Source organism: Chiloscyllium punctatum, chromosome 20 (assembly GCF_047496795.1).
Source record: "Chiloscyllium punctatum isolate Juve2018m chromosome 20, sChiPun1.3, whole genome shotgun sequence".
Lineage (NCBI taxonomy): Eukaryota > Metazoa > Chordata > Chondrichthyes > Orectolobiformes > Hemiscylliidae > Chiloscyllium > Chiloscyllium punctatum.
Window position 1 is genome coordinate 49,026,805 of NC_092758.1, and position 22,184 is coordinate 49,048,988.

Below are 22,184 nucleotides of genomic sequence, written 5' to 3' on the forward strand. Positions count from 1 at the left end.
TCGCTGAAATCTTTTAGATTCAGAGTGGCGCAAAAACGAGAAATCTCCGGCGTAGCATTTAAAAAAAAAATCATTTCACCCGCTCTCCTGGTCAACATTCATTGTATTTTTTTTAAAAATGATCTTTATTACTTGCTATGTTTTGTATGAAGTACGTTTTCCCTTAATTTCCTTGGGATGAGATTTAATTCTGCTGCTTTCTCTGAATTACAAGCGCTTTGTAACATGTGCCGCTGTCTGTGTTATCAGACACACCCAAATCATGTTTATAACTCCAAGGTTTAGAGCCAGACTGCTGGGCGTGACGTTTGTTTGGACGGAAGAATGAAGTAATTGCTGTATTTTGCAGGCGTGAGTGAAATTCGCTGTTACCAGAAACTTGCAGTGTTTTGACACGGGAGCCATCAGCGGTCATTTAAGCAGGAGAAACAAAGAAGCATGTTGCCCTGGAGGCATCGCCTGGCAAGTTTGAGGTGCGCCCTGTTCCTGGCATTTCCTATGATGTAATTCTGGCCTGATAATGGGCTATGTTGTCTCACGAACTCCTTGCCATTTTTACCACGGGAACATTTCTCACACATTTTTCCCCTCTCTGATCAAAGGTGGGGAGCAGTGGAACCCGTTGATTAAGAATTAGGGCATCGGAACAACCAACTTCCACCAGACTTTTTAAGTGGTAAACTGCTACATTTTACCGGAAATACTACGGGAGTGTAAACTCATCGCAGTAATCTCCAGGCAACATCAAGTGATTTCAATTAAAAGTACTGTCGTGTGTTTTTTTTCTTTTTTTTAAAAAAGTCTCCGGGTTGAGAGTTTTTAAGATTGGACGGGAAATGGAAGAGTGACGTGTTGTGTGGCGTTTGAATTCCCTGGCGTGAGTCATAAAAAAGTGCTGAAAGTGTTGGTGTAGTTTTACACGCCTTATATAGCCTGGAAGCTCAGAGCTGTCATTCTCTGTAGGATAAAGTGAGTGGCTGCCTCACCTCGGATCTGCCTCCCTCTTTCTCCTTCAGTTCGCACTGGGACCGCGCTTATTTGCTTCCTACTGCACCCCCCCCCCCAAAAAAAAATAGTTTCCCGATTCCGTCCTTAGACAAACAAACAAAATAGAGAGCCGTTTTTTTTTATTTTCAGCAAACAGCAACCTCTCCACCGACGATGGAGTTGTACAAAGTGACCCTGGAAGGACCGGCTCCGTGGGGTTTTAGACTACAGGGAGGAAAGGACTTCAACAAACCTTTAACCATGTCCAGGGTGAGCGAGGGTGACCGGGCTGGTCAGAGACTTCCTTTTCTTTCTTTCTCTCTCTCTCCCCCTACTTGTTAACCTGTTTGTTTTATAGAGTGGAAAAACTCAAGCAAGGATTTGTTACATTCTTCTAGAGTAAGCAAGTTGATTAACCTCCACCCCCGAGTCTCACTTCATGCTTTCCGAACGCACGATTTAATCATTTCGGCACCAAGTTTAAAATGCAGTCTGTAATGTGCTGCAGTCGCTTCAGCGAACTGGTCAGCACGTTTAAGGGGGGTCCTGGGAGTTTTTCAGCTGTGGGTCCACATACGGACTCACGTCTTTTAGTGCAAAAGTCGTGAAACCAGCTCGCAGGCGTTTTGTAATTTCGAAGGGATTCGGAGTAACCTATTAATGCAACTCGAGGGGTGGTCGTGTGATACAAAATGGTACATTTTAAATCCCACTATTGAAAGCATTCCAGTGTAATTCTTGCATATCAGGAACGTGAGGAGATTGGTGAAAGACTGAAGCTTCCAACTGTACTGAGAACGAGCAGCGTAAATTGATCCGACCCTTCTGAGTCGACTGCCAGCAATCTCCTCCTTTGTAGAGACCAGATGAGGTCACTATCACCTCAAATAGTCTCTCATTTAGATCGAATATCAAATATCTTCCATTCGAAAGCAAAAGTTTCGACTGTAACTTAACACGTAGCTTGCTTTGTAAAGCTTGCTGATTATTGCTCATAATGTTGCCTTGCAATATTTTGATTTTTAAACCAAGTTATAGCTTTAAATCTGTAGTGTGAAATTGTACAACAGTAAATCCTTCAATTCTTTCAGTAAATATTAGATAAAACCAGATGATTTTTCTTTTAGATATATCTCTGGTGATGTGAAAGGGATTATTGCTGTAGAATCTTTTGCAAGAATACTTTTTTTGCTCTAATTTATTACTGTTTAAAATTTGTTTTAGAATCATTTTACCTGTGTGTAAAAAAAAGTTTTACAACTAAAGTTCTCTTGCGATCTGTCCTCATAATCTTCAAGAGCGAGGAAGAGTCTTTTCTCATGACCAGATATGGGCAAGAGTTTCAGCAATGAGAAGAAGGATAACAACTCCATATAGGTCTCAGAACTTACATTATTGAAAGGGTTTGCTCTTGAGGGTACATGATAATGCTGCATCCATATTTGTACTTGCTCTTGTTTTATGTGCTTTTGCACAGCTTAGTTTACTTTAAGGTGTATTTGGCATCTGCTTTGATTGTGGTCATCATTCATTCTATCACAATGATTTAAGCTCTGGAATTTTGTTTTGATTAAAGCCTATATAAATTTTCCTGTCAATAAAGTACATTGTAATTGTATTGTACAACCAGAAATTAGACTGTTTGAACACTAGTGATTTGGAGGTTGTTTTAAATACTGAAAGCAAATTCCAGACAGTCTACAACTTGTACAGAAAACACCCTCCATGCCATAATGCTCTGCCCTTCAGCTCACTCCACCCCTACTTTCGCATCCCCTCTCCGCTGACAAGGACCTTGAAATATACTTTTGACATCTATTTCCTTGACTAAGGTTTTCACCATTTACTATCCCCTTATTTGACTTGGTTTCATACTGTGTTTAAGGCATTTTAAATTCACTTATTACGATATATATCTAGAGCAGATGGGACTTTACCCAGACTTTTTGATTTCGAGGCAGGGCTGCAACCACTGCCACATGAGCCCTTTGCACTTGGCTTTGTACTTGCTCCTTGAAACATTAAAAATATTGATGTAATATAAACAGGTTGTTATCCCCTGGTCACCTCAGCTCACCCTGCACAAATCTCTCCATTTGCCTCAGCTCTCAGATTTCCTCACATAACTCTCGTTGCCTCGCTTCAGATCCCCTTACCATATTCCATCCAATTAAATAAGATTTTCTTTAAAAATTAACTTTATTAAGAGCTGAGTAAAGTTATGAATACATTCGATACTGTTCCAATTTTTCAGCAACTCTCTGGAAATAATGTAAAAGTTCAAGTCGCTCTCGTCTTATCAGAACATAGGCAAAGTTAAATCTTAGTCGGGGGGTAGAAAAGGCATAAATATTTTGAACAAATCAACTTGATGTGCAAAATTTTGGCTATTGGAATTTCTTACTGTGACGTGACATTTGTCCTTGGCAGTAGCTTTTTGTTGGTTGAACTATGTTTCATAATGCAGTCAGATCCCTCCGATCTATATAACTAAACAAAAGTGTTATGAAAACATTTAAAATAAAAATATATTTGGTGCAATATAGTCAAATGTACCGCTGAGGCCTTGTTCAGACATATTTCAGTTCTAGTCTATAATTTTGAAATAAGCTCCATGTTACTTAATTTTGGTATTTTGAGAACATAATTTAATTTGGTATTGATGAGCAATGGAATCATAGTGATTCGTATAAAAATGTGTTAACAATAGATAACCATGATGGGTGACATGGTTAGCAATGCAGCCTCACAGCGCTAGAGACCCGGGTTCATTTCCTGCCTCAGGCGGCTCTGTGTGGAGTTTGCACATTCTCCCCGTGTCTGCGTGGGTTTCCTCTGGGTGTTCTGGTTTCCTCCCACAATCCAAAAATGTGCAGGTTAGATGGATTGACCATGCTAAATTGCCTGTAGTGTTAGGTGTAGGGGAATGAGTCTGGGTGGGTGGCGGACCGGTGTGGACTTGTTGGGCTGAAGGGCCTGTTTCCACACTGTAAGTAATCTAATCTAACCTTATATTTCTTTGGGCAGAATGTGCTCCAATGTAGATTTTAAAGCAAAAATTTTAAATGGAAAATTAAACCGTTAGTTGAGCCAAGTTCAAAAACCAAATGTTGATGATGCTGGAAATCCAAAATAGAAACAATGCTGGAAACGCTGAGCAGGACAGAGTTAAGTGTTCAAGGAACCTTCTGGAATTAGTTGAGTGAAGTTTGCAATTGCAACAAAGATCAGATTTTTACAAAAAAAATAAGGAATTTGCAATTAATGTTTGATTTTTGTAATTTAAGTTTAATTTGTATAGTCATGATAGCTTGTATGCCTTTTTAAATTTTGACGAACCATCTTATAATTAATGTCGTTTTTAAGACCTGTACTGAGAGAAGTTTTGCAAAATTTGACTATAGATTTCTCCAAGTAAGCTTATCCTGCAAGACCTGAAAGTTGGAAAGCAAGGTAACTTGTTCTGGGAATCTTTTGAATAGAAGTTTGTCTTTTGAAGCACTTTTTTTAAAAAAAAAAGCCTCTTACTTTGGAGGAATTAACTTTAAGAATAACTATAATCCCTACAATTCGAAAGAATATGCTAGCATAGATTGTGACTTCAGATGTTAGATATTTTGGCCTTGCTCCAATATACACAGTGCCTCTGGACAAATTAAATCACTCTGAGTATTAAAGTGAGATATTCCAGACAAGCCCTGTATAGTATTTGATGACCCAGCTCCTCCCTGGGTTTGACTTGCTGATGCAAATCCATTTCAACAAGTGAAACCATATTAATCAACATAATTGATTGCACTTGAGTAAAGCAAGTCTGAGGAAAAGTTAAATGCATAGGCAGTAGATATCAACTGCCGTTAAACTTTCCATCACAATATCTTAAGTCAGTCCAACTTGTTTTTCCATGTTTATAGTCCAGTTCACAAGGTGACAATGTATTTAAGTAGATCTTTTTAAACGGAGTGTTTAAATTTAAGAGGAAAACAAAGAAAATTCTAACATAGGTAATCTCATTTGTCAAGTTAATTCCTGTTACACTTGATGAGAGCCATGGAAGTGTACAGCACAGAAGGAGGCCATTTGGCCTAGTGCCTCCGTTGGTTCTTTGCCAAAGCAATCTGAAAGGAATCCCACATGTTGTTCCCATGCATAAACCTATATCTTTTGCTGTTTAAAAGCATACATATTAAAAGCTGCAGTGGTCTCTGGCACATCCATTCCCTGTGGCAAATCATTTCAACAACTCTTAACAGCATTTTTCCTAATCCCTTTCCTCACTCATTTAGTACTGGCATTAGCTGATGACTGACTGCTCATCACTGCTTTCCCAACTAAAAGATATAGTTTTACTTTATTCAAGATATCAGAACCTTCCCACTTTAAATAAATCTTGATTACATCTCTTGTAATTCTTTTCCTTGAGGCAGAGTAAGTTAACCTCTCATGTCTGCCTTTATAATCATACATTTATCAGGATAACACCAAGTTTTAGAAACTGTACAGGAAAATTGTGATAAGTTAAATTACAAAGGGTCTGCCATCAAACCTGTATTAGCTGGAGCTTCAAGATGGTCAAGGAAACCCCTGATAACCCGGTTTGACCTTAACAACAGATGAAAATAGTGATGTACCGTATGGAAAAAGATCTTAATTTTTCAGTTTAGTTCACAGATGGCAATAGTCAAAATTGTGCAGTACAAGGCGTAAACTGTTGGGAATTGACACTGGAAAAGCTCAGTGATTTGCTTAACATGATGTATTTGATTGACAGAAATTATTGAATACAATGCAGACAAACATGCTGCTTGTGAGATCCTGGACCATGTCTGTAGCCTTTGCACCTTCAGTTAAGGTGGCTGCGTCTGTGGGCATTTAATCAACTCTTCAAGGTTCCTTCTGAAGAATGTACTGTATTTACTGTAGCCTCAACTGTCAATGCTGTTTTGCAGTGTATGGCATAGCACAAACTTCTCTGCTTGTCTCACGTGATTGAGAAGAGACTTATTGTCAGGTTAATTGCTGTCTGTCTGCTGCTCCTTGCTGTGTGTCTTGCACATGTAGAATCCATTTGAACACCGTGCAGCAGATACAGTTGGTAATTGTGGCTTCTGCCACTATTGTCCAGGCCCTCATCATGAACAAGGCCTCTGGAACAGTTGGGTCATATGCCTGCTTCTTTGTCAGGGCAACTCTCCTTTCCAGCAAGGTTGAACCGGAGATGGGAACGTTCTTTGGTCAATGCAGCTTGAACAACATTAGCAGAGTTTATTCAGCACTGGCATAGGGAGTCCTTCTCAGCCCCTTCCTTCCTAATGAGAAGATCTGCTTGTTGAATATTAAGAGATATTTGTCTTGTGCTTCAGAATAATTGATGGACTCAATGGTGGAATCTCCTACTCCTTCACAATGTCTGTTTTTTGCCCTCATGTTATCTACTTTACCTTTTTTCTCAATTTGACAACAATTTTAACTTTATCAAAGGTCTAGCCAAGCTTTTTAGGGTCTAATTGTCCTTTCACTGATGTCAAAAGGATCGTCAATGAATTTGTCCATTAGTGTTGCATAACTCCTTTCCAAGTCGTTGATGTGATCATGCAACAAACACAAACAAGTTTGGCAAATGAGTTACAGGTTGAAATTTCAGATTACTATAGGAATCTCTCCACTGGATTTCCCATTCCATTGTCTGGAATGGCTGGCAAGCTCTCCAGAACTGGATTGTTGTGTTGGATTTGACTTGGGATTTCACCATACTTTTTTTAAGGCTTTCTAGTGTTTCCATAAAGAGAAGTGCAAAGCAGCACCTTGTTATCAAACCAATGCTTTGTATAAACTAACCTTTACTTGACACTTGGGCTCAATGCTTTTACTAATAACAAAATATTGCTAGGTATTTTTTATTGTCCTACTAACTTTCACTTTTAGACAATTGTGTATTTCAATCATAGATCTTTGCTAATTCTAATATTTTGTAACCTTTCTGCTACTGATTCCTTGATGTCAGTTTTTAAAATACCTTCATTTTCATCTATGTTAAATTGTGTCAACCACTATCTGCTTATTCTCTTCTGTGTATATACTCAAATAACAGCCTCATGTAAAATCAATGCTTGACCTTTTGGCTAAGAAATAGTTCCTTTCTCATATTCTTCATGGAGAGGTTAACCCCTGACATTAAGGGGGAACATTTTATTGAACCTCTTTGTACTGACCACCTGCTCATGGTAAAGAACAATTTTCCCTGGTGGATTCCTGGAAGTTGGCTGTTCAGCACCTCCTGTCTTCACACATCAAAATGTGCTGTCAAGGCGACTACTTCATAGTGTCTCTTGTTTCCAACAATCAGCATCTAATGTGATTGATGTGGAGATGCTGGTGTTGGACTGGGGTGGACAAAGTTTAAAAATCACACGACCAGGTTATAGTCCAACAGGTTTATTTGGAAGGACTAGCTTTCGAAGCACTGCTCCTTCATCAGGTAGCTGTGGAACAGGATCATAAAACATAGAATTTATAGCAAATTATTGCAGTTTCATGCAACTGAAATAATATATTGAACAAACCTAGATTGCTGTTAAGTCTTCCATATTTTTTGAATGCTTTGCAAGTTTCAGTTCATTAATATGTAAATCCCATATTCTTTCAAATCACATTCTTGAGATAACTTAAGGTTTTATATATTTAAAAAAAAAAAGTGACATCTACGCAACAACAGAGTGGCCGAGTAGAGGTTGATAGCCAAGGGATCTTGGGTTCATGTCTCTCAGTCACTCAGTCTGCATGAGTCTCTCTGTCTCGCACACACACATGTAAGTCTATGGGGTGAATTTGCAGATACATTCTATTTTGCTCAACCACGCAACCTGAAGGCAGTCAATCCTTTCTAACATTTTATAAATTCCTACTTTGGAAATAGGACCAGTCTGACTCAAGATTGAGAGACAGACAGATTCTAATCTCACACCTTTACTGCATTGTCTGGGCTAAAGTGTCACTTTTTAAAAATAAAATCTGAGGTTATCTCAAGAATGTGACTTAAAAGTGGTTCTGGGACTTACATATTAATTAATCGAAACCTGCAACCCATTCTAAAAGATGGAAGACTTGACAGCAATCTACATTTGTTCAATATCTTGTTTCAGTTGCATGACACTGATCTTTTGCTATAAATCCTGTGTCTAATGATCCTGCACCACAGCTACCTGATGAAGGAGCAGTGCTGCAAAAGCTAGTACTTCCAAATAAACCTATTCGACTTTAACCTGATGTTGAGTGATTTTTAACATTGAGAGAAAGTGAGGACTGCAGATGCTGGAGATAAGAGTCCAGAGTCCTGGAAAAGCACAGCAGGTCAGACAGCATCCAAGGAGCAGGAGAGTCGACATTTTGGGCATAAGCCCTTCATCAGGAATGATTTTTAACATTGTCTAATGTGATCACGTGGTATCAATAAGGAATGCTGGAAACACATCTGTCTTCCAACTTCAGTCACTAAAATTTAAGACTCGACAATTGATTGTGCTGCAGCTGGAGAATTAAAGATGCATGTTCGGAGAGAGGGTGAGGTTGGTCAAGCTGTCTGTTGTGTAGCTGTCAAACAAGTGCACAGTGGTAAGCCTAGCTTGTGGCCACAATTGAAAGTCAAAGTTGTAAAATATATCTGAAAATTACAACTGGGAACTCTCAGCTCACTGTCTGAAACAAGTGAAAACATTAGGCCTTGAATTCTGCAAATCTGGACTTGGATGGTGTATGAAGTCTATGAAGGGAGGTCATTTTGTGCTGCCATAAAAGACTGTAAATTGTGATGATGCCAACCAGTCAAACAGTAGCAAAATGGTAGAGAAAATAGTGAGTGAACTCTAATGGCTGTGGAAAGAGAAGGTGGTTTGTTGTTCTGTCAATGTAACAATTACGATCAAGACAGTCTGCGTGGGTCCCAGCCTCTTCATAGGATATGTGGAACAGTCCATCTTCCGCAGCTACACTGGCACCACCGATGACTGTATTGGCGCTGTCTCGTGCACCCACGAGGAAGTTGAACAGTTCATCCACTTTACCAACACCTTCTACCCCGACCTCAAATTTACCTGGACTGTCTCAGACTCCTCCCTCCCCTTCCTAGACCTTTCCATTTCTATCTCTGGCAACTGAATCAACACGGACATTTACTATAAACCGACTGACTCCCACAGCTACCTAGACTACACCTCCTCCCACCCTGCCCCCTGTAAAAACGCCATCCCATATTCCCAATTTCTTTGTCTCCGCCGCATCTGCTCCCAGGAGGACCAGTTCCAATACCGAACAACCCAGATAGCCTCCTTCTTCAAAGACCACAACTCTTTTCCCCCCCCCCCCCCGCCCAAGACGTGATCAACTATGCTCTCCACCGCATCTCCTCCACTTCCCGCTCCTCCGCCCTTGAGCCCCACCCCTCCAATTGCCACCAGGACATAACCCCACTAGTCCTCACATACCACCCCACCAACCTACATAAACATCATATCATCCGTCGTCATTTCCGCCACCTCCAAACGGACTCCACCACCAAGGATGTATTTCCCTGCCCTCCACTAGAAGCATTCCGAAAAGACCACTCCCTCCGTGACTCCCCCGTCAGGTCCACACCCCCCACCAACCCAACCTCCACTCCCGGCACCTTCCCCTGCAACCGCAAGAAATGCAAAACTTGCGCCCACACCTCCCCCGTTACTTCCCTCCAAGGCCCCAAGGGATACTTCCATATCCACCACAAATTCACCTGCACCTCCACACACTTCATTTACTGCATCCGCTGCACCCGATGTGGCCTCCTCTATATTGGGGAGACAGGCCGCCTACTTGCGGAACGTTTCAGAGTACACCTCTGGGACACCCAGACCAACCAACCCATGGCTCAACACTTCACCTCCCCCTCCCACTCCACCAAGGACATGCAGGTCCTTGGACTCCTCCATCGCCAGACCATAGCAATACGACGGCTGGAGGAAGAGCACCTCATCATCCGCCTGGGAACCCTCCAACCACAAGGGATGAACTCTGATTTCTCCAGTTTCCTCATTTCCCCTCCCCACACCTTGTCTCAGTCCCAACCCTCGAACTCAGCACCACCTTCCTAACCTGCAATCTTCTTCCTGACCTCTCCGCCCCCACCCCCACTCCAACCTATCACCCTCACCTTAACCTCCTTCCCCCTATCGCATTTTCAATGTCCCTCCTCCCTACAATTTATCTTAGCCTGCTTGGCACACTTTCCTCATTCCTGAAGAAGGGATCATGCCCGAAACGTCAATTCTCCTGCTGCCTGGATGCTGCCTGACCTGCTGCGCTTTTCCAGCAACACATTTTCAGCTCTGATCTCCAGCATCTGCAGTCCTCACTTTCTCCTCAAAATAATTTCCTAAAAGGATTGGTTCTTGTATGTCCATGATGGAAAGGTAGATAGATGAGATGGCTTGAACTATGTTTGATAAAGGTTTTTGGAGCTTCCTACCAGAAGGATTACAACACAAACTTTTCATTGAGAGATGTTCACATTACACTTTGACAATGATGTCTATACTGATGTTAGATTGTAAAATGTGGGTATTGCAGTGATTCGTGGTTGTCTAAATGGCTTTGTTTAGAGAAACATCCACTGGTTGAACAAACCTTTCATGACAAAAATTCAAAATGATTGGAGGACCGCATAAGAGCAGACATTTATCAAGGGCGGTCATAAGTTCAAATGTCAGAATCCTGTGTGAGTGGATTGTGTAGGTCCGAGATGAAATTGGATTGAAACTTGTCAAATCATTCAAAAAATGTGGGATATTCAATGCACCTGATGGCACAGGAGGTCATAGTCCTAGAGATGTACAGCACGGAAACAGATCCTTTTGTCCAACCCGTCCATGCTGAACAGATATCCCAACCCAAGCTAGTCCCACCTGCCAGCACCCGGCCCATATCCTGCCAAACCCTTTCGATTCATATACCCATCCAGATGCCTTTTAAATGTTGCAATTGTACTAGCCTCCACTACTTCCTCTGGCAGCCCAACCCCACACAACACCACCCTCTGGAAAACATTGCTGTTTAGGTTTTTTTCATAATGTTTCCCCTCTCACCCTAAACCTATGCCCTTGAGGTCTGGACTTGCCCACTCCAGGGAAAAGACCTTGATTATTTACCCTATCCATGCCTTCGTGATTTTATAAACCTCTATAAGTTTGCCCCTCAGCCTCCGCTCCGGGGAAAACAGCCTGAGCCTATTCAGCCTCTCCCCTATTGCTCAAACCCTCCAACCCTGTCAACATCCTTGTAAATCTTTTCTGAACCTTTTCAAGTTTCACAACATCCTTCTGATAGGAAGGAGACCAGAATTGCATGCAATATTCCAAAAGTGACCTAACCAATATTCTGTATGGCTGCACCATGACTTCCCAACTCCTGTACTCCATGCTCTGACCAATAAAGGAAAGCATACCAACCTCCTGTATTCCTGATGAAGGGCTTTTGCCCGAAACATTGATTTTCCTGCTCCTCGGATGCTGCCTGACCTGTGCTTTTCCAGCACCACTCTAATCTAGATTCTGCCTTCACTTCTATCTACCTGCGACCCTACTTTCAAGGAGTTATGAACCTGTACTTCAAGGTCTTTGTTCAGCAACACTCCCTAGGACCTTACCATTAAATGTATAAGACCTGCTAAGGTTTGCTTTCCCAAAATGCAGCACCTCTCATTTATCTAAATTAAACTCCATCTGCCACTCCTCAGCCCATTGGCTCATCTGATCAAGAACCCATTGTTATTTGAGGTAGCCTCCTTCGTTGTCCACTACACCTCCAAATTTGGTGTCATCTGCAAACTTACTAACTATACCTCTTAAGCTCACATCCAAGTGAGTTGTGAAATGATATGATTAGTGACTGCGAATGAAGATGAAACTTTTATTGTCACACTGTTTGTTGAATGGAAAGTTAATTGGATTTGGAAGTGATTTTTACGGGTTTTGACATGCATTTAGTGTATGCTGTACTATTGATTATTTTCTGTACTCAAAAGCTATAAATTTGTATATATGGCTTTTAAAAAAAATTTGAATGTTCAGAAATGTCTGTCTCTGGTAGTTTTCATAATTTACTTTTGGTTCAATTTGATCTATTTTGGGGAGTGGGTTTGGCAGGAGAAATCTCAGAGTATGGGAGAGTATTGGATTCTGCAAAAATGCTGTTTGTGTGAAAGTCAATTCCCTACTGTTGATTTAAAAATTGCCTTGCACCCATGTAAGACTTTAATTTACTGAAGTGTTTCAGTTTTTGTTAATTCCTTATTCGTGAAGTTGTGTAGACATGAATTAGACATTGTGCTCCCTATGTTGGAATGCAAATCATATTTATAGAGAACACAACAAGTCTGTAACTGATAGAAATATTGCCTCAGTTCCTTCTCTGATTCTAGTACCATATTTTGTCTTAAGTCTCACTCTGTAACTGTTGACCAACATTCTTTTCTTTGCTACGTGTTCTTTATTTCTCCGTTCTTCATCTCTTCAGGAGTTCTTGACAAGTTATTAACTCATCTATGCTGTCAGTTATTGAGAAATTTGGGTCTTAAAACCAATGTTCACAATTGTCCGTCAAGGATAAAGCAGCCTGTTTGGTACCCCATGTTCTACCTTAAACATTCACTCCTTCCACCATCGCAAGTGGTAGCAGTACCGTTGTAAGGTACATTTCAGCAACTGACCAAAGATCTTCAAGTGGAACCTTTCACATTATCAAATTACAACCATCTGAAAGGATGAACCCACCTGATGCATTAGAGCACCATCAGCTGTAGGTTTCTCTCCAAGCCATACACCATCCTGATTTGGTTTGATAACACCATTCCTTCACTATCACTGGGTCAAAAAGCAATCTGTAGTAAATGCTGACCTAGATGTACTTTGATCCTGTGAAATAATGACAAAAACTTAACTTAAGTTTTAGATTCTAATTCATTGTCTGTGACTAACAGTCAACTAACTGACCTGTAGTGGTATTCTGTTCTTCAATCAAGAAAGGATGGAAGACTGTGTTACTTTGCTGTCTTCCCACACCCACCAATGCTTCTTTCAAGAACCTCTGCAATCCTGGAGTGGCGTACTCCTGGAAATGGAATAAATCTGTCCTTCTGACAATCTCTCTATGAAGCCAAATAATGTTGATTAACTAACACTAGGACTTTTTAAATGTTGGCGATCTACAGTTCAACAGAATACATCATATTGAACTTAACACAGTATAACGTTCTATCCTAATAAGTGCATCCTCCAACCGTGTGATCAATGGTACAAGAAATTTGATAACATATTTGTACCAGATGTCAATTATGTTACAAATGCAAAATAAATAATTGGTGCCTTTTGAGAAACCTTTTTAATACTGGCTGCTTCTCTCGTTAAGAGCTGTAACTTAACATTTCACAGGTTATTTTAATTCATTACATTGCAGCAATAATATGGAATGATCCAGCCAATGTTTACTTAAAACAGAACACTTATATCTGACAATATCAACAATAACTTGAATTTAAATGAAAACTTGAACATCATAAACTATTGCAAGGTGCTTTTTAAGAACGTTATCAATCAAACCTGACAGTGTCATATGCAAAATTACTGAAACTGGTGACCTAATATTTGGCCATTAAGGTTGAATCAGCATACAAAGATAGGAAAAGGTAAGGCTATGGCTGGAATTGTGAGTCAATAAAAGCAGGGGTAATGAGAGAACTGGGATAAGATATATGATTAAGTTATGCGTAGAGATATTTGGCTAAGCTCCAGTTTATAAAGAATGAAAACCAGGAGGTTGGTTAGGACTATAGTGTCATCTGCAGTTAACAAAGATAGTTGCAGTATATAAAGACAATATACTTTTACTTTTTTCTGTATTTCTGTTTTGTAGACTTAAATGGAAGAGAAGACTGGTTTGTAAATCAAAGATTGTGGAAAGAGTCACTGCACTTTTCAAAAACACAGGTTACTGTTGCTCATTGAAAGTGCTGTTTGTTCAAGTAGTGGGCGAGGTTACTATAGACAAACTAGAGCCAGGGAGGTGTGCAGAGAATAAATTTATTTGGTTGGTCAGTGGAGTAGAGGCAATTATTGATAACAAAGACCTTCTGTCTGTCACCAACTGATTGTTCAGCTGCCTATTCTCCTTACTCACTTGATCATAACCTGTCACAACTTTATAGACTGCTTTAACATTGCCCTTTTTTTTAATCTTGAAGAGAGTAGAGAAGCCAGTCTTTCAGTTCTTTCCTAGTTTCAGTGCCTTGAAATCCTTCTACGATAATGTGCAACCAGAATTGCATGCAATTCTGTGTGGTCTGCCCAGATTGATAGAGCTTTCATATTATTTTCAATTCCATCCATCTGGAAATAAAACTTGTTTGTTTTGCTTTTGTATGGTTTTTCAGACCTTTTGGAGCAACTTTTAGGGATTGTATTCCGAGCTCCCTTTGTTACACCTAAACTTGCACTTTCCAAGTAATTTACCTCATTGTTCTTCCTCGCAATATGTACTGCCAGACTTATGATGTTTAAATGTAACAACCAATTATTTATCCATTCTCCAAGTTTAGTAATTTTATCCTCTTTTTGTTGCTATCCTCCTCCACATTGACGATGTACCTCTCCCAATTTGCTATTGTCTTATAAGTTTGGGCGTTGTGGTCCCGCTCTTTTCGATCAGGGTGAGAAGCCCTAATTTTGATCCTGATTAGACATAAAGATATATAATTTGTTGCCTTTTCCAGAGCAGTTTCTGTCTGAAATTCAAGGCCAAGAGTATTCCAATTTGATGCAGTATATTCAAGTCCCAGAATCTGATTTGGGTGAGGAGACATTTTTACATTTAGGCAGAGTTGGATCAGCTTTTAGACCCTTTTTCTCTATCCTGGTGAGCTACTTGGGTAAGTGAGCCAGAACTGTCAGAAATCTTGGACTCAAATTCACAGTAGAGGATGTTTTTTAGAGGGCTCTTTGGTAATCGTTCATGGGAAGTTTCAACTTGCTGTGCAATTCCCATGGATTTAGCTATATTGGGACATCTCCACACGCAATGTTTGTCTGTGCTGCTGCAAAAATCATCTTCCTTCTGGAAGACTTGGTCCTATGTTTTTGGTTCCATAGTTCACATTATTAATGTAAATTTGTGAACAGCTGTGGCCCCAATACTGAATCTTGTGGAACGTTGCTTTCCAGCTGCTTGCCACACTGATGACAATCTGAAGAACTTTATTCCCTTACACTGCTTTCTGCCTTCAAACCACTTTCCCATGACTCCATGTTCTAAGTTTTTTTTCATTAAGGCACCTTTGATAAAAAGGTGTTTTAAAAATATCTTCAGATGTAATGTAACGTAACTTACTATATCTACTTTGTTACCACCTCAAAATATTCAACAAGGTTAGTTAACCAAGATGCTTACTTTGAAATTCATGCTGACTACTTTCTCATTTACTAGGTTTTCCTCAATTCTTTTATTTGAGAACTTAATTACTTTATTTCATACCACAACATTTAAAATGGCTGTGTTTTATAATTTCCTGATCATGCTTTGTCTTTTCTTAAATATAGAGATTACATTAACTGGCAGTTCTCTGGAACTATATATGTTCGCAGTGAGTTAATAATTCTAAATATTATTACATCTGCTTTCTTTTCACTAGGTTCTTTGAAAATCCATCTGTTGCACTGAGAAGGTGGGAGAGGATATTGAATCAATAAGTGGGATATTGATTTGTCTTGCATAATATAGACCACCTGCATTAGGGTTAATCTGTTACAGCTATGTTCATTAGTCAAGTGGTGATTATTCCATTATGGTACTGAGTTGAGTCATGTGGTTGGTAGGGAGTCATTGGGGTGCCTCTAGTAACCGGTTTTACTTCTGGCCTGCTTGTCTAACCGATGTGATATATGATATTTAAAGAATAACCAATGTAAGTAACTTCATATACGGTCACACAGCCTGTAAATATAACCTTCGGTCCAATCATTCCATGCTGAACATAATCCCAAACTAAACTAGTCCCACTTACCTGCTCCTAGCCTACATCCCTCCAAACCTTTTCTAATCATGTATTAATCCAAATGTTGTTTTAAATGTTATCATTGTAACACACATCCTCCACTTCCTCAAGAAGTCCATTCCACACATGAAACCACCACATGACTTTATTTAATCTCCTCTCACCTTCAAAAATCTACCCCATAATCTTGAAATCCTGCATCCAAGGGAAAAGACAATACCATTAACTCTATCTGTTAATTGACACCAATAATCGCTATAAAAGGTGATGATAAACTTCTCTTGCTCTTTCCAACATGGTGTTGATAAGACTGGATGTTTTAAACTCCTGGTCAGTGCTGAGCACAAAATGTCAGCAGTAGTTGCATTGTTGAGGATCATTGGAAATAGATTGGCTTTTGCTGGTTTAATGTATGGTACAAACATCCCCTGGTATTTGCCAGCCTGACATGGGGGAACTTTCTTCATTGCAGATGAATCATGAATGAAGCTGACTGCTGTGAAATTGTGAACATTCCACCACGTATGTTTGTGATAAAGATTCTCAATGAATTAAGGGAAGATGGTTCTCAGCTCTTTTTTTTATAATTTTGGACAAAACTTTGTGATCAAATTCTACAGATTGTTTAAAAAAGTGAAGCTCAAGTATAAATCCATCTTTAATGTACAGTGCATGTCCTGAGTGCTAATCATATATAATAGGTAGTTAAGCTTGAGATATCATTGTAGGAAAGATTATCTTGTTAGTTGTAATTGTTGAGATTTTATTAAGTGCCCAATAGTTATGTTGTGAGATTCTTTTATTCCCCTCCTCTATTATGTGCCATTTGGTTGCTATTTCCATCGACAAAAATGGATATACAGGTATTTGCATGTATTGTCCCATTGAGTGCCTTTTTGTATGGCCGATGTGGATATTGGGTAAACATCACTTGTGCATTTGCTGCTGCTTGAGCTAGGCAGGCAAGTTTGGCATTTATTTCGTAGAACATAGTTTAGATCATGCTGCAGCAATGAAATCTTACATTTTAGGTTGAACTGTAAAAATTTAACAATACCATATTATTAAGCAAGTATGCTAATTATGTGTGCTAATTATGATGGGTTAATCCAGAAATCAAGCTGAAACTGATTTGTTCTGGAGGGCTACTTTTACATATCTGACATGCCATTATTTGTAGCATCCCTTCCAGAATGAGGGTTCTTTTACCTCCTCTTCTCTTGGAACTGCAGCGCTGTTATCTGTACAAGATAAATAAACAAAGCTGAAGGAATTTTGAAGTCATAACTTGACTCTCATGGAATTTGCACACATGATAGAGAGGCATCATTTTACAGTAATCTCCTCCAGCTTCACAACCCGCTGATATCATCTGGGTCTCCTGAGCATTCCTGATTTTAATCGCTTCACCAGTTGTGGCCAGTCTTTAGCTGCCTAGGCACTGAGCACTGAAATGTCCTCCCTATGCCTGGATCACCTTTTTAAAGGTGCTGATGAAAAGCTTTTGAACATCTGAACTGGTATCTCTTTGTCACATTTTGGTTTGATGCTTAGGCATTTATCTAAGCGTGCAGTGTAAGTTTTTTTTTGTGATGCTAAAATGATTGTTCTAGACAAGGTTTTTAATGCAAATATTCTTGATTTATTTGTAGCTATTTTTGTTGTATTCATCAAGACTAATACCGGTGTTTTTATTATGACGTCTTGTTTATAGTCAAAGGGAATAAAGAAGATAGCTTATTTTTATTCATACTCATTGCCTATAGCAAATTGCATCATCTTCTAGCTTTGAATATTCTTTTTAAACTACAAACATTCAGCCAATCTTCTCTCACTCTACAATGGCTCAGCATTTGTTCCATGACCTACAGTATTTGGTCTACATAATGACAATTTTACTTTGAATTTGGGGTAAAATTCAAATGCAAACCATCATGCATCCTGTTAAATTGTCATCAGTTGCAGTGTTTCTCTTCTATTGAGTAAACACACTGACTTAGATTTTGCAATGATGATAGTGTATCTCTGGTCACTATTACTTCACTGAAACTGAGAATAACTTTGCGAGTTGGCAAACTTGCAAATGGATAATTGGTCAACAGTTATGCTTGCCCATTCCAGAGGATGCACTATCATTGAGTATTCAGTGAAATGTTCAAAAACTTCCAATTATTAATCTCATTGTAATAATAGCCCTTTGTAAAGTTGCACCATGTTGAAAGAGCTGTAACTGGGTTTTTAATAACACACTAATTTCATAATTACTGCTAAGCATCAAATTTTGCTATTATCTTAATCCAATCATATTTATTAATTTGCTAAAGTAAAAGTGAAGTAAGTTGTGCTCATATTAATTTGTTGGCTAAGAATACTGCCCAATTTCTATCATTGCAGATGTACTTAGATTATATAGAGAGGCTAAACTACATGTTTATTCAACACAGTAATCTGTGATAAGGGTGGGACCTCAATAGTCATGTATTCATATTTCATTAGGAGACAGAACCTATACATCACAGATCTTGCTGCTCTATAGCCTTACCATCGTGTATAATCTGTTAGTGAATAGTTTGAAATAATATTCACTAAAAGTGTGGTCCAAAACCCCTTGGGTTGGCACGAAAAGCTTCCATGGGGGAAGAAAAAGACTGTTGCACACACCTTTTTGGGCATCTTTCTTCTGTGAGTGCTGTTTCTTTGCCATTGGATCTCACAATCTAGTCCAATATCTCCTCCTTGATTTGAGGTAATTCTTGTGAAATTGCATGGTCAATATTTGAGCAATGATCTGGGGCAAATGGAGTAGAATTTCCTAATCTACAGAATATTGTTTGACTAAATTATTCTAAATGGCATGTTTATATTACTGATACTTGTTTATTTGGAAAATAACTTAGAATTCTCACCTGAGTGTTTTGTATTTACAACATTTACAGATTTAAGTTACTTGTAGAGTTTTCTCAATAAAAAATCCTGATATTACAGTTGTCCACTTTCTGAAGGAAAATTCCTTTATAGATCGTTCTGCTGTAACTTGACTGTTGTGTTCCTCTGCTATGGAAAATTGCACTGTAGTAGATAATTAATTAAAAATTGCTATTCTCATTCAGCAGAAAGTTCATGTTCTCCAAATAACATCCACAATTTGCCAATCGCATTATAGCCAATTCGCTCTGATGAAATGCATATTATAGCAGAACGACCTGTACTAACTTGTATTGTCACTTGTAGTAAAGCAAATAGTAAGTGAATTTTTTTTTAAACAAACCACAATTTAGTAACCATAATGGCTGAGTACAAGCCTTTGTAGATTCATTTGAATTCTGAAAGGCATTGTTGGGTAAAATGTGAGTAGTTTTAAACTTTTAGAGCTTGTTTGGACATGGAGTTTCAGTTCAGTGCTTTTTATCTGGTGGATATGAGGTACAGGCTGTTTAAAATGGATTGGGAGTCTTTTTCTGCTACTTTCTCCTCCTCACTTATCAAACTAATATGTTAAATTTCATGTGATGAGGATACCCAGTCTAAATTGTTCACTTTTGAATGATTATGTTCAGGTTCTAATTATGTTGGGTTCTGCTCCACTATTTTAACTTTAGTGCTGAGCTACAGCCTGCTCGTAGTTCCCTTGCAGGAAAAGACGTACTGGGAACAGCAGCTAGGGTCAGTGGAGGCCCAACATTTGTTTTAGTTTACCTCCTAGGTAAAGTGCAGATGGTGTATTCCTCTAAGCCTGAGTAGAAAATATTGAGCTTCTCACTGACAATTTCTGTAACTCCAGGCCATCCATGAGTATGGTCATTGGTACAAACTGTGCCTCTGACAGAGGGCTTGAGCCACCTTATTCTACCATTCAGGCAGTCAGTTGGCGTCACTATGGTTGCAGAGTTGACAAATGTTATTTAACTGCAGTCGAGTTGCTAAATCAGTTGAACCTGTCTGATATCACTACTGTTGTGGTTCTGGTCGCCGAGCTGGGAACTCGTGTTGCAGATGTTTCGTCCCCTGTCTAGGTGACATCCTTAGTACTTGGGAGCCTCCTGTGAAGCGCTTCTGTGATGTTTCCTCTGGCATTTATAGTGATTTGTATCTGGCGCTTCCGGTTGTCAGTTCCAGCTGTCCGCTGCAGTGGCCGGTATATTGGGTCCAGGTCAATGTGCTTATTGATTGAATCTGTGGATGAGTGCCATGCCTCTAGGAACTCCCTGGCTGTTCTCTGTTTGGCTTGTCCGACAATAGTAGTGTTGTCCCAGTCGAATCATGTTGCTTGTCATCTGTGTGTGTGGCTACTAAGGATAGCTGGTCATGTCATTTTGTGGCTAGTTGGTGTTCATGGATGCGGATCGTTAGCTGTCTTCCTGTTTGTCCTATGTAGTGTTTTGTGCAGCCCTTACATGGGACTTTGTACACTACGTTGGTTTTGCTCATGCTGGGTATCGGGTCCTTCATCCTGGTGAGTTGTTGTCTGAGAGTGGCTGTTGGTTTGTGTGCTGTTAGGAGTCCTAGTGGTTGCAGTAGTCTGGCTGTCAGTTCAGAAATGTTTTTGATGTATGGTAGTGTGGCTAGTGCTTTGGGTTGTGGCATGTCCTCATTCCGTTGTCTTTCCCTTAAGCACCTGTTGATGAAATTGCGGGGGTATCCATTTTTGGCGAATACATTGTATAGGTGTTCACATTCAACAACCAAATATATGAACAAATCAACGGCACACCCATAGGCTCACCCATCTCTGGACTCATAGCAGAAGCGGTAATGCAAAGGTTAGAACAAACAGTCTTACTGCAAATTCAACCCAAACTCTGGGTCAGATATGTAGATGATACCTTTGTAATCATTAAAACACAGAAATAGAGAACACACACTGGATCATCAACGCCACACTCACAGGAATCTGATTCACTAGAGAGGAAGAAAAGGACAACCAACTCCCATTCCTAGATGTGATGGTACAGAGAACACCGAATGGAGAATTCACCACAAAGGTATACAGGAAAGCCACACACACAGACCAAGTCCTGAACTACGAAAGCAACCACCCCAACACACACAAAAGAAGTTGCATCAAGACACTGTTTAAAAGGGCCACAACACACTGCCGTACACCAGAACTGCAAAAAGAGGAAGAAGAACACCTATACAATGTATTCGCTAAAAACGGATACCCCTGCAATTTCATCAACAGATGCCGAAAGGAACGACAACGGAATGTGGACATGCCACAACCCAAAGGTCTAGCCACACTACCATACATCAAAAACATTTCTGAACTGACAGCCAGACTACTGCGACCACTAGGACTCATAATAGCACACAAACCAACAGCCACTCTCAGACAACAACTCACCAGGATGAAGGACCCGATACCCAGCATGAGCAAAACCAATGTAGTGTACAAAGTCCCATGTAAGGGCTGCACAAAACACTACATAGGACAAACAGGAAGACCGCTAACGATCTGCATCCATGAACACCAACTAGCCACAAAACGACACGACCAGCTATCCTTAGTAGCCACACACGTAGATGACAAGCAACATGAGTTCGACTGGGACAACACTACTATTGTCGGACAAGCCAAACAGAGAACAGCCAGGGAGTTCCTGGAGGCATGGCACTCATCCACAGATTCAATCAATAAGCACATCGCCCTGGACCCAATATACCGGCCACTGCAGCGGACAGTTGGAACTGACAACCGGAAGCGGCAGAGACAAACCACTATAAATGCCGGAGGAAACATCACAGAAGCGCTTCACAGGAGGCTCCCAAGCACTGAGGATGTCACCTAGACAGGGGACGAAACGTCTGCAACACAAATTCCCAGCTTGGCGAACAGAACCACAACAACGAGCACTCAAGCTACAAATCTTCTCACAAACTTTGATATCACTACTGGGCAGGAGAAAGTGAGGACTGCAGATGCTGGAGATCAGAGCTGAAAATGTGTTGCTGGAAAAGCGCAGGAGGTCAGGCAGTGTCCAAGGAGCAGGAGAATCAATGTTTCGGGCATGAGCCCTTCAGGCACCCTGAAGAAGGGCTCATGCCCGAAACCTCGATTCTCCTGCTCCTTGGATGCTGCCTGGCCTGTTGCGCTTTTCCAGCAACACATTTTCAGCTCTATCACTGC

The 22,184-nt window shown here is 40.0% G+C and overlaps 1 protein-coding gene across 8 annotated transcripts in view; it reads left to right on the forward strand.

The window, feature by feature from the left end:
- The first annotated feature begins 276 nt into the window (after positions 1–276).
- The window catches only part of pdlim7 (PDZ and LIM domain 7), a 141,215-nt gene continuing 119,307 nt past the window's right edge, over positions 277–22,184 (forward strand). For 3 of the 8 annotated variants that reach the window (XR_011963497.1, XR_011963498.1, XM_072590880.1), the window contains exon 1: positions 976–1,257. Coding sequence is in view for 5 of the 8 variants with exons in the window: in XM_072590880.1 (XP_072446981.1) it covers positions 1,162–1,257 (96 nt within the window). In the remaining 3 variants the exon portion in view is untranslated. The other 5 variants (XM_072590878.1, XM_072590875.1, XM_072590876.1 and 2 more) reach the window with 5 other exon arrangements.